The sequence below is a fragment of the Choloepus didactylus genome, chromosome 16 (genome assembly GCF_015220235.1).
Source record: "Choloepus didactylus isolate mChoDid1 chromosome 16, mChoDid1.pri, whole genome shotgun sequence".
NCBI lineage: Eukaryota > Metazoa > Chordata > Mammalia > Pilosa > Megalonychidae > Choloepus > Choloepus didactylus.
In genome coordinates this window covers 65,206,363-65,223,012 of record NC_051322.1, presented here as the reverse complement: position 1 = coordinate 65,223,012, position 16,650 = coordinate 65,206,363, and the positions used below count along the sequence as shown (strand labels likewise).

The 16,650-nt window shown below is 39.8% G+C and overlaps 1 protein-coding gene across 2 annotated transcripts in view; it reads left to right on the top strand.

The window, feature by feature from the left end:
* Positions 1 to 9,273: 9,273 nt before the first annotated feature.
* AKAIN1 (A-kinase anchor inhibitor 1) overlaps positions 9,274 to 16,650 on the top strand; it is a 64,315-nt gene continuing 56,938 nt past the window's right edge. Inside the window, exon 1 of one of the 2 annotated variants that reach the window (XM_037806019.1) lies at positions 9,274 to 9,548. In XM_037806019.1, coding sequence (XP_037661947.1) covers positions 9,533 to 9,548 — 16 coding nt within the window. In that variant the 5' untranslated portion in view covers positions 9,274 to 9,532. Of the gene's footprint in view, positions 9,549 to 11,636; positions 11,741 to 16,650 lie in introns of those variants that run through there. The other variant, XM_037806017.1, reaches the window with a different exon arrangement.

Below are 16,650 nucleotides of genomic sequence, written 5' to 3'. Positions count from 1 at the left end.
GAGGACATTAACCAGACAGAAGGGAGAAGATGGATGATTTTCACAGAGTCTGTAGGCTAAGTTCCTGTTGTCTGAGCAAATGTTCCTGTTGTCTGAGCAAATGTGGAATAAAGGATCAGCAAGTGTAGAGCACAGAGAGTGAGGGGGAGAGTAGTGCAAGATAAGGTTGGAGTAGCAGGGAGGAACACTAAATAGTGTACAGAGTTGTAGACTAGGCTACAAATTTTGATATTCATCCCAAGATCAATAGAAAGCCACTGAAGTTTTAATTAAATCAGGAGGGGGTTGTGTGATAAGTTATTTGTTTTGAAACAATCATTCTTGGCTTCTGTGAGGACTGGTTGGGGTCAGAGTAGATGTGCGGAGACCAGTTAATAGGCTATTGCAATTGTCCAAGCAAGGAATGACAGTAGCTTGGATTATCAGAGTAGTAGGGGAGATAGAGAGAAGTGGGTGGCTTTTGGAGTTCTATACGAGGTCAAACAGACAGGATGTCATGATATAGGGAACATTGGAAGAGGATCATAGTTTATTCTTGGGCATGTTTAGCTTATCATTACCAGTAATTGTGACTCTCCTTAGTCTCAATACCTCTTACCACTAGTTCTTAAGTTTTCAGCCCACTTCTCTTATACTCCTAGTCCAACATTGCTTTTCTCACCAACACCTATAATCCATTAATCTCTTACCATTTCACTGCATCTCACTCCTCTTGCGATCACATTGCCTTCTTTATTTGACTTATATTCCTTACATAACAACATAATTATTCCCTTTTCATATTCTTCCCATAACTTTATAATAATTACTCCCTTGCACACATCCTCGATTCCCTTCACCTTCTCTTGCTTCATTCTATCTTCATGGAAACAATACAATCCTTCTTAAATTCAAATTTCAACCGGCTCCTTGTCTGCCTTCACACTGAAAAAAACACACATGCACACAAAATCATGCTGAATGGGCTCATTTTACATGATCACTAACCTCTAATGGGCCCATAATGCTGCCTGGAAATTGTGCTGGCTTTCACTGGTATTCACTCTCCAAGTCTCCTCAATGGTTGCTTCCCACCAACCACACCTCAAATTATTTCTCCTCAATCCTACTCTAAGCTCAGAAGCTTGCATCGTATTGCTCTGAAAAAACAGAAGTAATTAGAAATGAACTTCCACAAACTCCCACCACCATTTCTGCTCACCTACTAAAATCTGTATCTATGTATCTTGCCTTTTCTTCTATTACTATAGATTAACTAATCGTGCCCCTAACAACAACTAGCCTCTTCACTGTGATCTTGTTTTCCTCTTAGGATGGAACTACTCAAGGGCAATACTCCCCTCTTTTCTGCATTGTCACTCCTGTCTACCAAAATCTTCTCTTGAACTCACTTTTCTCTCTAATGCCTCCTTTTCTTCCCTCCCTTCACACTGAAGCTCCTTAAAAGAGTTGTTTGTACTCATTGCCTTTTTTTTTTTTTAATCTCTTTCAATTCTCTCTTGTACCAGTTCAATGAGGCTTTCATACCCATCCCTTATACTTATCCTGAATGTATCAAGGTCACTGTGACCTCCATGCCATTTTTTAATCCTCATCTTATTTGACCATTTGCAGTATTGGACACAGGCAGTCACTCTTTCCACTTTGAAACGCTTTCTTCTCGGTTTTCAAGCATGACATGCTCGTGGTTTTACTCCCCTCCTCTCTGGATGCTCTTTTCAGTCTCCTTTGCTTGTTCCTCCTTATCTTCCTGACTTCTAAACATTAAGAACACAGATGTCATTTCTTGAACCGCGTCTCTGACTTACTTTCTGAGTGATCTCATAAATGCCATATATAGAACTGAAGACTACCCAATTCTTATCTCTAGCCTAAACTGGTCCCTGAACTCTAGACTTGTAAATACAACTTGCTTCTTGAGAGCTCCCCTTGGATGTTTAATAGGTGTCTTAAAATTAACATGTTCCAAAGTGAATTTCTAAAAAATACATGTTTTTAATGTTTTTGTTGACCTCTCTCCACCTGGAATATATAATCTCTATGAGGACAAGAGTTTTGTCTTATTGTGTTCACTGTTGTCTCATTAGTTCTTAGAACAGTGTTTGACCCATAATAGGTCTTAATATTTTTTAAATGAATGAATTAATGAATTCAAGTGCACATATTAAGCAGGCAGTTAGATTTATGAGTCTGGAATTCAGAGAAGAGGTCTTCACTGACTAAATAAATTTGGGGCTCACTGGCATATAGATAGGGTGACCATATATTCAAGTTCTGGACATAATTGTTAGTAGCCCCCCCCCCCCACCTTTGATCTTACCATTCTGGTTTAAATGATAAATTTTATAGTTCCCCTAAAAATACATGATAATTAAAACCTAGGACTGGATGAGATTGCCTAGAGAAAGTAAGAAAATTGAAAATAGAAGAGGATCTAGGAAGAGCCCTTAAGTTCTCCACTTTTAAAGGCTGGTAGAAGTGGAGGAGACTGAAAATGAGATTGAGAAGAAGTCCGAGAAGTAGAAAGAAAACCAGAAAAGTGTCACAAAAGCTAAGATAAAAGAGTGGTTCAAAGAGGAAATAGGCTGGTTAATGGAGTCAGAGTCTATTAAGAAATAAGGACTGAAAATTATCCCTACCTTAGGGATAGCCCTTTTGGTAGAGCGTTGAAGGCAGAAGTCAGATTGATGAAATAGTGAGAGGAGAAATGAAGACAGCAAGTTATAGAAAATTTAACAATTTTGGTTGTGACTCCAAGAGAGAAAGGGAAAATTCTGGATTACCCATTTAGCAGATTATGTGCCTAATGCACTAACAAAGCAGCAACACCAAAACAAAAACCTTGTTTTTTTCAAAGAATTTAGTATTTAACAATTCAAAAATGAAGAACTAAAGAAATCATGTTCAAAACTCATAATTAGACCTTCTGTCAGACATTTTAATGCTTGAGTTATATATGGGAAAGAAAACCTCAATACATAGGGTCTTGGAAAGATGCAGTCTGGACCTTTATATGTTTATAGCTGGAAGTGGGTATGGCTTTGGGAGAGATCATTTTCTGTTTTTTGTTTGGAAGAGTTTGTTTAAATGCTGATGGAAAGGATCCAGATGAGAGGGCCAGCTGAATAAACAAGAGCGGGAAGAGATTAATGATGGTGGCATTTTATCAGCAAAGGTCGGAGGGAATTGGATCTGAGGACAAATGGAAGGATTGACCTTAGATAGCTGTAACTGGAAAAATGAAGGCTTAGTGCATATATTGATGGGTTTAGAGGATTGGATATGGGAGAGAAAGGGCTTTGCTATCAGAGGTCTTGAAGTTCTCTGGGAAATAGGGGCAAGCCCATCTGAGAGTGAGGGAGGCATCTGGGGGCTGGGGCTTAAAGCAGTTAGAGAAGTTAAGGAAGTCACTAAGTAAACAATGTTAAGGGCTCTTTTCAGGTTATCGTGACATTTCTTTACTACCTAGGTAGGAAATAATCATCTCTTTCTTTGATGGAGTAAAAAAATCACAGAGGGATTAAGTATTTAAGGGTAGCATTATTCCTATGTGGCCACATATGTGCTGCTGCTTCTTTTTTTTTTTTTTTTTTTAACCATATAATGAGTCAACATATGCATGAGGGGAAATGGTAGGGATAGTTCAGAGAAAAACACTCTGGAAGACAGTCTAATATTTTGTTCTTCCAGGAGAGTGAGATTGAGTAATACGAAGGTTTTCCTCAGAGATAAATTTCTCACTGAACTGGTAGTCAAGAGACCTGAGTCATAGTTCTGGTTCTGCCATTAGTTAGGTTTCTCTCTCTGGGTTTCAGTTTACTTATCAAGAAGATGTGAACAGATCTTATTTTATTTCCACTTTTATAATCCATGAGTCTATAGCATTCTTCTGTCTCTATCTTGGCTTCCAAATGGCAGGCCTGGGTGTAAAATATGGATTTCTTTTTGGAGTTGAAAGTGTTCTTGAAAACTTCTATGTCTGAATTTGTATTCCAAAATACAGGGTTTCAAGGGGGCCTGATAAAATTTGCTCTTCTTGCTGACCAGAGTTTTGAACTAATTAAGAGATAAGGCAAGGGAGTCAGGCAAACATAGATTAAAATATCTTATTTATTATGTAAATGTGATATTGTAGAAGTTGTGGCTTTGAGCTTCAGAATAATGGACTTATAATACTGAATTCCATAATGAGGCAGACTTACCCACCAGAGTCATGGACAGCACAAAAAAATGGCAGGTCTTTTCACATTGTCCCTGGGAAAAATATAACCTGGGGAAGCAGAGCAGAGCACAGGATTTCTGCAGGCAGTCAGCTCCCTAAAGCCAAAGAGAGAGGAAGGGGTAGAGTCATCCATTCTCAGATTCTCTTCCAAACTTACCAAGGAAATAAGTTACTCCTCCTCAAGGGAGAAATAAGGAAGGGGCAGAGAAAGAGGCCAGAGGTATTAAGCTACTTCGTTGTCTTCTTCTCAATTTCCTTTGCTGGTTTATCTTTATCTTCTTGATTTTTTAACATTGGGATGCTTCAGGGTTCAGTCCTTGGAACTCTTATCTACCCCACTCTCTTCTCAATTGCTTTCCTCCAGTCTCTTGGTTCTATTTGCTGATGATTCCCAAATTCATATCTACAGACTGAAATGCTTCTTTGAACTCCAGAACCTCATCTTCTTTTTGTCTTTGTTCAAATGGTCCTTTCTCAATATAGCTTTCCCTGACTATCCTATATATCCTATATAAAATATATAAAATGCCCAGCATTTTCTATCCCTTTATTCTGTTATTTTTTCCATAGTGCTCATCTCCACTTGCCATAACATATGTTTGCTATTTTGTTGGTTCATTGTCCATAGACAATGTCTGAATAATGAAACTTTCATGAGAGAAGGGTTTAGAATGTACCTGGCATAGTGTAGTCACTCAACAAATGTTTTTTAATTGAATAAATTAGTAAATGAATGTTATTGTGCTCATTCTACTGGGAAGGAAACATCAAGAGTGGGGAAAAAACAGCTCCTCTCCCCAAATTAGACCAATAGGATCTAGGGGTACAAGATGGTGACAGGGGTCTTATATGAACTAGGCATTGGAGTGGGGAGAGACTGGTTCCCTGGGGGAAGACATCTGAGTCTCAAGGCTCCAGGGTTGGAGTTGAAACTGAAAACAGTTAGTCCACAGGGCCTGCCACTGAGGTAGAACTCAATACAAGGCAACGAAGCACCTAGATTTCTTTCTAGTCACCAAGTTAGAATAGCACCAGTTAAGACATTTTGGGGAGTTTTATTTTCTCCTTTTTAATTTAAAAGCAAAAGTGAGGAAGGATGGAGCTACCCATGCTCACAACCTCACCTAAATTTGCCAAATAAGTCATCCCTTCCCACTGTGAAGACTCTGCTTTTGGAGACAGTGGATTATTTCACCAATGATTGTATGTATGCTAGACTCATTATTTTTTAAAGGTTGGTTTCCTCTACTAGGGGGTGAATGTCTTGAATACAGAGGCTGTCTTATTCATATTAGTATTTCCAGAGACACTCAACAAATGCCATTTAAATGAATGAGTTTAGGAGATTGTATAAAAGAGGGGAGAAAGGAAGTTAGAGGACAAAAAAAGCTCAGTCCTGGATACGAAGTCCCTATATAGAAATACCAAGAGTACAGTAGACTTTAGAGCTTTCAGGGACAACCTGTTTAAGACTTAGTAAAACTGAAGATTGGGGACTGTTTAAGAGGACAGAGAGCCTGGAGGAGAGATAAGAAGTGAAGTCCCATTTCAAAGGTAGGATCTCATCTTTTATATAAAATAAGTACTATAGTTAAAAATATTATTATTACTACTAGTATTTATTATTTTACCACAGTAGTGGTTTGGTAAACAAAGAAAGTATGGGGGTGGGGTGGGTACTGAGGGGAGCTGTTTAAACAGAGAAGTGAGACTAGGTAGAACTGAATCCACAGTAGTAGGGTAAGACTGGATAAATGGCCTATCAAAGAATCTGGCTCTTATCATGGTAGAATGAAAAGGGCCTTTCATTTTCCTATCAGGCATCCTGTTATTAAATTGATCATTTACATTATAAGTTTTAAAGAGATAAAAATTATAATAGCATTATTAGGCTATTAAAATAAAATCAACAGAATAACTCCAATAGTAGTAAAATGTGGAGATAATGTTAAATGTAAATTTCAGTGACAAAAAACTAAAATTATAAATTTTTTATATTGCTTTGGTTTTATTGCGAATAAAATTAATTGCGCTGACTAAAATATATAGAAGCCTCCAAAATATATTTAACTCTTTTGGAGCTGAATTGGGAGTATATCGTCCTCTGGCTAGGTAGCAGTGGTGTGTTGGTCAGAGAAAATGAAGGGAGGGTGGAGGAAAAAGGGCAGAGAAGAGCTCAGGATGGGGCTCAGAAAAGTTTTCTCTTCCGTTCTTGATCAGTTGCACTGGCTTTTACTGAATCATGTTACCTCCTATTGCCAGAGCAGGCTGAAAAATAACCCAGAAGAGTTCTGGGACCGTTTCCAGGCATTCTTTTTTTCTGCTGCCATCTTGGCCTCTGTCTAGCTTGACAGTCTGTGGGAATCCATCTGGGTTCTTTCCTTGTTTACCATTTAGAAAGGCGAACTCTGAGGTTGGGGGAGATACAAGTATTTTCTTTCTTTTTAAAATGTTGCTACTCAGAATATAGTCTAGGGACTTGCAGTACCTGCAGCGTAGTCATCAGCTGGGCAGCTTGTTAGAAATGCAGAATCTCATGTCCTACCCCCTGATCTACAGAGTCAGAATCTGCATGTTAACAAGATCCCCATGTGCGGGACACTGTTATCGAGTTCCGACTTGGCGGGCCTGGGCCAGGGGAACTGATCAGCCCCTAGGAAAGGTAGTGGGCACGGACAGTACTATCCTCCACGGCCCCCCGGGCCTGAGAAAGTGGAGCCGGATGCAGGCCCCATTTCCTCACCCCAAAGTACAACTGTCAGGGGAAGCTTGCCGGAGAAAACCGCCCCCTTTACCTTGCCCGCCCACTCCCCGCTGCCGGAGCAACTCCCGCCCCTTTTCAAACGACCTCCGGGCCCTCTCAGAACCAATCCAAGCCTTTAACCTCTACAGCTACCCCGCCCTCTAAACCGCCCGATATAAGCTTGTACTCTCCCCTAATAAACTCTCTTGGCTTTTCCCTCCTGAAAAAAAGCGTCCCGCCTGTTCCTTTCTCGCCGCCCTCCATACCTTGCACGCCACCGCCGGGGACCTGGCCAAGTCCCCCGCCTCGCCCTCGCCTCCGGGAAAGAGCCCCCGCCGCCGGTACCCTCCGAGCAACGCCGAGAGCCGAGGATTTAGCAACCGGCCGCCACCCCCCCCCCCCAGACGAATCAACTGCGACCACACCCATGGGCTTCATATGCACATTGTTCAAGAAGCACTGATCTAACATATTTTGTTTGCATTCCCATAAGGTGCCACATGGTCAGTGATTTCCTAGAATGGGTTTAATTGGGACTGGATTCTCTCTTAATTAATCCATTATCACATTTAGTCCTCACAACAGGTTTTCAAGATACTTTAATCCTCATGTTGTAGATGAGACACTACAGGTTAAGTAACTTATCCAAGGTCATACAGCTAGTAAATGGTAAAGACATCGTACCTGGGTCTGACTGATTCCCAAGCCTTTTTTCTGTTCCTACACCATATTGCTTTTCTTGAATTTAATCATGTGTCATTGTTTATGCATTAGGAGTAAAAAGCCCATTAAAAAATAAGGGTTGTAAAAGAGAGTCCTTTTGAGTGTGTTAGAAGAAAGAGGTCTTTCAGTCAGTCAAAGATCATTTCAAATAGTGCTTCACACTTCCTCTAGCAATGAAGCAAAGAAGACAGAGTGAAACATCAGTGGTTGCTGACTTTTGGTGTAGCATGGGGAAGTGAAGAGACTGCATCAGTTATGCATACATTTCATTCTGCCTGTTAGCTGACTTGCATCTTGTTGCTGCTGAGGCAGGTCCATCTGTTCAAACCTGTGTTGAGCCAGGTGCTAGCTAAGAGCCCCTAAGATTGTGTTATGTTGAGGCTGCCCATATGCCTCCATGCAAACTGTAGTTCAAGAGCTGTACAACTATTTGCATTTTCAATCTATCAGATTGCTTTGAACAAAACCAGTGCCAAAAAGTCTCTTTGAATGGTTTATATTTGCCAAAAGAGTGTAAAACTTATGGCCACCAACCAAATTATTAAGAAACATTGTATTTTCAGAATAGCTATATTTTCCAGGGAGAAATGCAAATGAAGAAACTCCATAAAACACTGGAGATGTCCCTTATCACCCTTTGTTCTTGGAAAGCCCTATTAGGCTGCAAAAATATGGGAAAAAAACCAGTCACTGACATCTCCTTTGAAACTGGAGGATCCTTTGTGGCTTTAACTCTGGGGTTGCGACCCAAATGGCCCATTTTAAGCTGAGTGATATCCTGTGTGGCTTGTGTACAGTACACAAACATTACTTGGAGAAACTAGACAACTTATTACAATGAAAAGTAGTTTGGGAGCATGAAATGAGCATGTGGCAAGTTCTAGCACCACTGGAGTAGAACTAGCTGTTCACGGGAACAGTTTTCAGTTGGGTGAGGTCAGGGAAGCACTAATGTTTCTTGATTGGTCTCTTAGGGTTGTTCTCACACCGGGAGGGGACTCTCTTGGTTTATCCTTGTAGACAGCTTGTGAATTTGTCTCCGGATGAGATCTGCCTCACTGAGGTCTCCTTCCTCTGCACTTGGTTTCTTTAAAAGAGATGACCTTGAGGGCCTCCAAAGTTTAGGAGCTTTCAGAGCCGGACTGGCTGCCCTGGAGCGGGACCTGAGAGCAGCGCACCCCTAACGCTCCACAGTCACATCGTCCTTCCCTCTCGCTCTCTTTCTGACATTATGGGCAAGAGAGGAGTCATGGACCCCAAGGACCGATTAACTTGGGCGCCCCATCTCTCTGTTCAGAGCCAGCCCAACTCTGGGAACAGTCAGCCCCGAGAGTAAAACTCATTGAGTCAAAAAAAAGAAAGAAAGAAAGAAAAGAGCAAACATCCTAAATGTCAGTCCAGTATCCATGGGGGCGAGCGACAGCAGGTAATTAGAAGCAATTAGCTGTCCCCCTGCCGGGATGCAGGGCAATTACCTTTTTCTCTGTTTCACTCCCTTACTCTTCCGTCCTTCCTCCTCCCGTGGTTCCCTAAGCAGCAGTGTACGTTGAGCTGGCACAGGAATGAGGGACGGAGTAGAGATGGGTCTCCTCCTCCCGCCGCCGCGGTGGCCGCCGTGGAGCAGTGCATTGTGGAGGCAGAGCGCGCCGCGGAGCCTGTAGCTGCAGCTCCAAGACCTCACAGCGCGGGGAGCTGTCCGAGGTGCTGACTGTCCCGGCCCGCTGCCCGCCGGCGCCCTGCACCCAACTGCACTGGACCGACCCAAGTCCCGCTCTCCCACCCATCCTCCTTCTGTCCGTCTGTTTGTCTCTGTCAACCTAGGGGCGAAGCGGCTGAAGGAAATCATGGTGTTCGCTCCAGGTACAGCGCACCTTGCTTTTTCACCAAGGTGTCCAGGCGGGGAGCGGGGTAGAGAAGAGAAAGCATAAGGAGAAAAGGCCTTATCGCCCATCTCCGTGTTTCGGAGTTACTGTCTGTACGCGAGCGTCGGGAGAGTGGCCTTTCCTGGGCGTCTTTACTCGTTTCCCCAGTTCCGCCTCATCTGTACTGTGATGATGTCCGGCTGTCCCTCATCCCCCTGGCTGGGCCACACATCCCATCCGAGCTCAGGCTTCTTGGGAACTGGGACATTCACGCTCATCTCTGGCGCCTACGTGGGCGGGAGGGGTGGAGAGGTGGGGCTAAGAGTAGTGGGCTTGGGGCTACTTCGGTGGGAATCTCCTTTATTTCCACTTCCCCACCCCCTCCCTCCCCCCACCCATCCCCCCCACCCCGCAGAAGTGGCAAAGTGACCCGGCTTCTCCCGGTTTTCTGAGGAGAGAATTGGGCGAAGCCAAGGGGAGTGAGACGAAGGGCAGAGGAGCGATACTCCTTAAGGAATTAGACTTCAAACTCCAGCTGAAGACTGCAGCAGAGGCTGCTACTACGGCGCCGCTGGCTGTTGCAGTGTCGTTTTGGAGCTGGCGGTGAAGGACCTTGGTCCCTTTGCTGCTATCCGCGGCTACAAGTTGGCGAAGAGTCAATTTTGTCTGCGGATGACCCGCTTACCGGCGTGCACGAGTGTGTGCGTTTGAGTGCGCCCCACTGGAGCAAGAACCTGGGTGTGTATCACGTGAGGTCAGAATGAGTTAGGGAGCGGTTGGGAAAGTGTGATCATTGTTAAAGGAAGCTGTCTCTAGGGGTAGATGGGTATATACAAAATCTTTTTTTTTTTCCTCCTTAATTCCAGGCTCTGCTTTCATTAAAAACCGCCGCTGTAGAAAAAGGGGAATGGGGAAAGTGTAGAGGAACCTAGAACTGTATAACTCTATTATTGGTTTTTAATTTAGACGGTTGGTTTGTACTTGCTATGGTCATGGACTTCAGATATCTGGGGAAGAAAGGGATAGTGCATTTTTTTAAACGGAGGAATTGAGTCTGAGCTTCAAAAACTTCAAGTAGGAGAACTTGAGAGGAGGAAGTCACTTCCCACCCCAACCCCATCAGGATTCTAGCCTGGGAAGCAGGGATGAGCTTCTGTCAGTTTTGCCTTGCACCATAGGAGGGATGCTGTTTTGCCTCAGGAGCCCTTCTGCTGCCCATCCCAAAAAACTCAAGAGGAGAAAATGTTCTGTACAGTGAAGGACATTCAATCAGCACAGGAGCAGTGAAGTTTGAAAACAGCAGCTCTTTGCTGCATTTATAAACCATTTAACACTTCACAAAGCATTTTCATGCTGTTATCTCATATGATCTTCAGATTTTTCAGTAGGGTAAGCAATATTGTCTCTATTTTACCAACCTCAGGGAGGCTGATTCCAGATAGTCTTGCCAGCCTCAACTGGAGTTTTCTCAACTCAGATTCTTTTTTTTTTCTCCTATACCTCGGAGCCTTTCTTCTGCTGCTTTTTGGTCTAAGGTCATATTGAACCAGAGGGACAGCATGTCCTTCCATTTCTGAGTTGGGGGTGAGGGGTGGGGGTGGTGTCCAGAGTTAGGGTTATTGAATGATGTTAACAAGGCATTTTCTAAAAGCATGATCCTGGAAGACAGTTGTGTAATAACTTCTGGGGTGGACTGACTTGGATTTAGTAGCCAACAATTTGGACAGGGCTTTACTTATCCATTTCACTTCCATGTTTCATACTACATTTTTTTTTTCCCTGTGGGGAAAGTAGCAGTTATTCATAATGGCATAAATTGACATGGATATTTATGAAATGGAAACTTGTGAGGAAACATTTTTTGGATCATTTCATTTTTGAGATTCTCTTGAAAAAAATTATAAGGATTTTTTATTTACCATAAGAATAGAGTGCTAAAAATATTGTCAGCTGACTTTCTTGTCTTCTGATCATATGTCTTCTAATATATATAGTGATAATATTCTGAAAGAAAACTAGAGCAATGAATTGTTTTTGAACTGCCAGATTTTCAGCATTACAACCTCATTTCTAGGACCATCTCTCCTTTACTTCTCTGTAATCTGGAGATCGAGATGTTTTGCACTGGTCAAGAGAAATATACCTCTTTCCTCCAAGCCAGCTCAACACTCAGGAAGGAAGGAAAGAGAGGTATGTGCCAAGATCATTCCAAAATTAATAAAATATTGTTAGGTAATCCAAGATGCATAACACAACAAATTAACAATGAGCTATTCATAAAATTGGGTCAGTGGGTACTTGCCCTTAAAAACAAATTGTAGTACTTTGGATTTTAGCAGAGGTGAACAAGAGCCCTGAGGTCTAGTTCTGGCTTGTGGTCTGTGCAGGGTTAGAATGATTTTGCTGCCTCTTTGCTTACCTTAAAAGCAAAGGTGAAAAGTGATAGAGATTCATAAGCAAGTTTCAGAATTACAGTGGAATGAAGGAGAAACAGAATGGGAATTTATAAGTCTAATTAGAATTCATTTTTATCATATGGTATAAAAAATCCTTGCATTTTCTTATTTTGGTTAGTCTATGGATTATAAGGAAAAGGGCTTAAATGGAAAGGGTCTTTGGATTTTTTCTCAGTGTATATATGGCAGAAAATTCAACTCAACACTTTTCCTCTTCCTTACACAATTAATAGACTTCATAATTTAGGAGGATTTTGACTTTGTGCATACCAGTTTTTAAACCCCTTTAAGGTAGGGCCATGACTACTAACTATTTAAGGATTTAGGTACCTGAAGCCTATGACTCACTTTTCTTTTACCTCTAAGGTATCTATACAAAATTAATAACAGTTAAATGAAGAATAGGCATATATTTATTAATTTCTCTTTATCTACCATATATTCCTAAATACAGGTTACACTAAGTTAGGGAACATCACTTAGGCTAGAGGTCAAAATAAGGTCCCTTGCTTCCTTTCTCTAAACCTCATATCTATCTCTCCTTCTCTCATCCCCTCAGACTAATGGTAGAATTGTCCTAGAGTTATGGGAGAAGAGTTGGAAGCATACCACCAGGGTCAAAGAAAAGAGGGTGAGACAACCAATATGGAGAAATATTTTTTGCCTCCATGTAGTGCATAATTCTAAGATGACCCACGTTATTTAGTGTGTGGTATAGCAAAAGCTTCCATTTTGAGTGGGGGAAAAGTTCTGGGAGGAGATGTCCGGGCTTCCCCTATGGTGCTATTGGTTTTGTGGGTGTGATATCAAGGCATTCTTACCAATTTTTAGACAAATTCAAAATGGGTGTAGAAGTCTATGAGAGTTCCAATTTCTCCATATCTTCCAACAACACTTTTTATTACCTGTCTTTTTTTAAAAGCGGTTTTATTGAGTTATAGTCACACACCATACAATCCATCCAAAGTGTACAATCGATGGCTTCTAGTATAATCACAGTGTTGTGCATTAATCACCACAGTCAATTTTAGAACATTTCATTACTCCCAAAAGAAAAACCCCATATCCCTTAGCAGTCACCTCTCAATCCCTCTATCCTTCCCAGTCCTACATAACCACTAATCTGTCTCTATAGATTTATTTATATTTACATTTTATATAAGTGGAATCATACAATATGTAGTACTTTTTGTCTTGTTTCACTGAGCATAATGTTCTTTAAAAAATTATTATTTTTTAATTAGAGAAATTGTAGGTTTACAGGAAAGTCATGCAAAAAATAATACGTTCCCATATCCCCCCTATTGTTGACATTTTGCATTATTGTGGTACCTTTGTTACAATTGATGAAAAGACATTAACATGTTACTGTTAATTATAGCCCATAGTTTACATTAGGTATATTTTTTCCCATATACCACCATATTATTAGCACCTTGTAAGATTGCTGTACATTTGTTATAATTCGTGAAAAAGCATTCTTATACTTGTACTATTAACCACAGACCATTGTCCACAACAGGGTTCACTGTATTATACAGTCCCATGTTTTATCTTCTAACTTTCATTCTACTAACATACCTAACCCTAAAGACCCTAGTTCTTTTGTTTTTCCATATAAAGTTTTAGAATCAGCTTGCCAATATCTACATAAAATCCTGCTGAGATTTTGATTGGAACCCTCTGAAATCCATAGATTAATTTGGGGAGAATGGATATCTTAACTATGTTGAGTTTACATTCCATGAGCATGATATATCTCTCCTTTTATTCAGGTCTTATTTGATTTTCATCAGCATTTTGTAGTTTTCAGCTTCCAAATCTTCCACATGTTTTGTTCGATTTGCATCTGTTTGTTAGATCTGTATCTATTTCTTTTTTGTGTGGGGCTACTGTAGATGGCCTTTAAAAACAATTTGTTTTCCAAAGACTCTTTGCTAGTATAGAAAAACAATTTTTGCATGCTGACCTTGTTTCCTGTCACCTTGCTTAACGCTCATTAGTTGTAGGAGATATTTTGCAGATTCTTTAGGAGTTTCTATGGAGGCAAGCATGTTGTCTACAAATAAGAACCATTTTATTTCCTTTTCCAATTCAGTACCTTTTTGCACTGGCTAGGGCTTCTAGTAGAATGTTAAATAGGAGTAGTAGGAGTACACATCCTTGCCTTGTTTCCCATCTTAGGAAAAGTATTCAGCCATTCACTATTAAGCGTAATGTAAGATTTTTTTAAGTAGATGCCCATTATTACTTACAGAGAGTTCTATTCTTAGTTTGCTGAGAGCTTTTATCATCAATTGATGTTGAGTATTGTCAAATGTGTTTTTTCTGCTTTTATTGCTATGATCATGGAGTTTTTCTCCTTTAGACTATTAATAAGGTAGATTATTTTGATTGATTTTCAAATGTTGAACCAGTCTGAGATAACATCCGCTAGGTCATGATGTGTTATCCTTTTACATAGTGAAGGATTCAATCTGCTAATATTTCGTTGAGGATTTTTGTGTCAATGTTCATGAAGGATATTGGTTTGCAGTTTCATTTTCTGCATTATTTTGGTTTTGGTGTTAGTGTAGTGTTTGGCCTCATAAATAAATTGGGAAGTGTTCCCTCCTCTTCTATTTGGAAGAGATAGTGTAGAATGATATTATTTCTTCTTTAAATGTTTGGTAGAAACCAGTGAAACCATCTGAGCCTAGAGTCTTCTTTGTGAGGAGTTTTTTAACCAGGAATTTAATTTCTTTACTAGATACAGGACTATTGCATTTATCTTAGGTGAGGTTTGGTAGTTTTTCAAGAAATTGGTCCATTTCATCTAATTTGTTGAATTTATGTGAATAGAGTTGTTTGTCATTTTCTCATATCCATTTAATATATGTGGGGCCTTTTGTTTCTCAGAGGGGTAATATATCTTCTATCTTTTTTCTTTGTGTTTGGTTACAGGTTTATTAATTTATTTTTTATCTTTTCAAAGAAACACATGTTTGGTTTCATTTATTTTTCTCTTTTGTTTTTTCTGTTTCCAATTTCCTTGATTTCTGCACTTTATTATTTCCTTCTTTCTGCTTACTTTAACTTTAATTTACTCTTGTTTTTCTAGACTGAAGATGAAAGTTTAGATTTTTTTGTGATCTTTTTTTTCCTAATAGAAGCACTTAATCCTATACATTTCCAACAAAGCATTGCTTTAGTACTAGTCCCCCAAATTTTGATACATTGTATTTTCATTTTTTGTCCAGTTCAAAATATTTTCTAATTTCCCTTGATACTTTAGTCTTTATCTCATAGATTATTTAGAAGTGTTTTGTTTAGTTCCCATCTCTTTGGGGATTTTCTAGATAACTTTCTGTTATTTAATTCTAATTTAATTCCATATGGCAGAGAGTATAGTTTCTGTGATTTCAATTGTTTTAAATTTGATAAGGTATGTTTATGACCCAAAATATGGAATACCTTGGTGAATGTTTCATGTTGTACTTTGAAAGAAAGTGTATTCTGATTTTATTGGGTGGAATGTTATAAACATCAATTCAATACACTAAGTTGGTGGTATTTATGTCTTCTATGTCCTAGCTGATATTTGGTCTACTTGGTCTATCAATTACTGAGAGAACCATGCTGAAGCCTCTAACAAATTTTAGACTTTTCCATTTTTCCTTTCAGTTTTATTAGTTTTTGCCTCATATATTTTGAAGCAGTCTTATTAAATTCATATACATTTAAGATTGTTATGTTTTCTTGGTGACTTGACCCTTTTATCGATACCTCTTTATACCTTGTAGTGAAGTCTAGTTTGTCTGATTATAATATAGCCATTCTGGCTTTCTTTTGGTCAGTGTTTGCTTGGCTTATTGTTTTCTATCTTTTTACTTCTCACCTACTTTTATCATTATGTTTAATGTGAGTTTCTTTTAGACTGCATATGGTTGGGTCTTGCTTTTTAATGGAATGCATAGAGTTTTAGAAGTGGTTTAAATTAGCCACTGACTTCCTACATGTTCCTTGTGTATAACTACTGCATTTTCTAATTGTCCATTATCACTTAAAATTGAATATTTCATCATTTTTTTCAGATGATAAAACTGAGGCTCAGAGTGGCTGACTAAATTTTGGTTGCAGAAACAAAATTTGAAATTGGGTCCTCTTATTTTCAATACACAATATAGTTATTAAATAGCCAGCAACAAGCAGTTTGGGACACTAGAATTAGAGATGCACACAAAAAAGAGATATGTGCACTTGATAAAACTGGTATCCATTAGGGAGAATCTTTTGCATATTAAACATCTTTTCTTCCAAATTAGAATACTTTTCTTTCTCAGATCACAGAGAAATGGGCTCTGTCCTTGTACACTTGCACATTGGATTCTTCATCTAACTCCAGGCTACTGCTGTCAGTGAGGGGAGAGTAAAAGAATGGGCAACCAGGATTGCCAAAAGTTGACCAGTAGGATAAAAAGATCCACTAACTTTACACAGCACTTTATAATTTCCAAAGTATTTATATTAATTAAGTGCCTCATGCAAGATCTTTCTTGGGTTAAGAATAAATGGCATCAGGCCAACAGGTATAGTCTCTTTCTCTATGGAACTGCTGTTAATATATCAGTCATACCATAGCAATTCAAATATGAGGCAAATGTG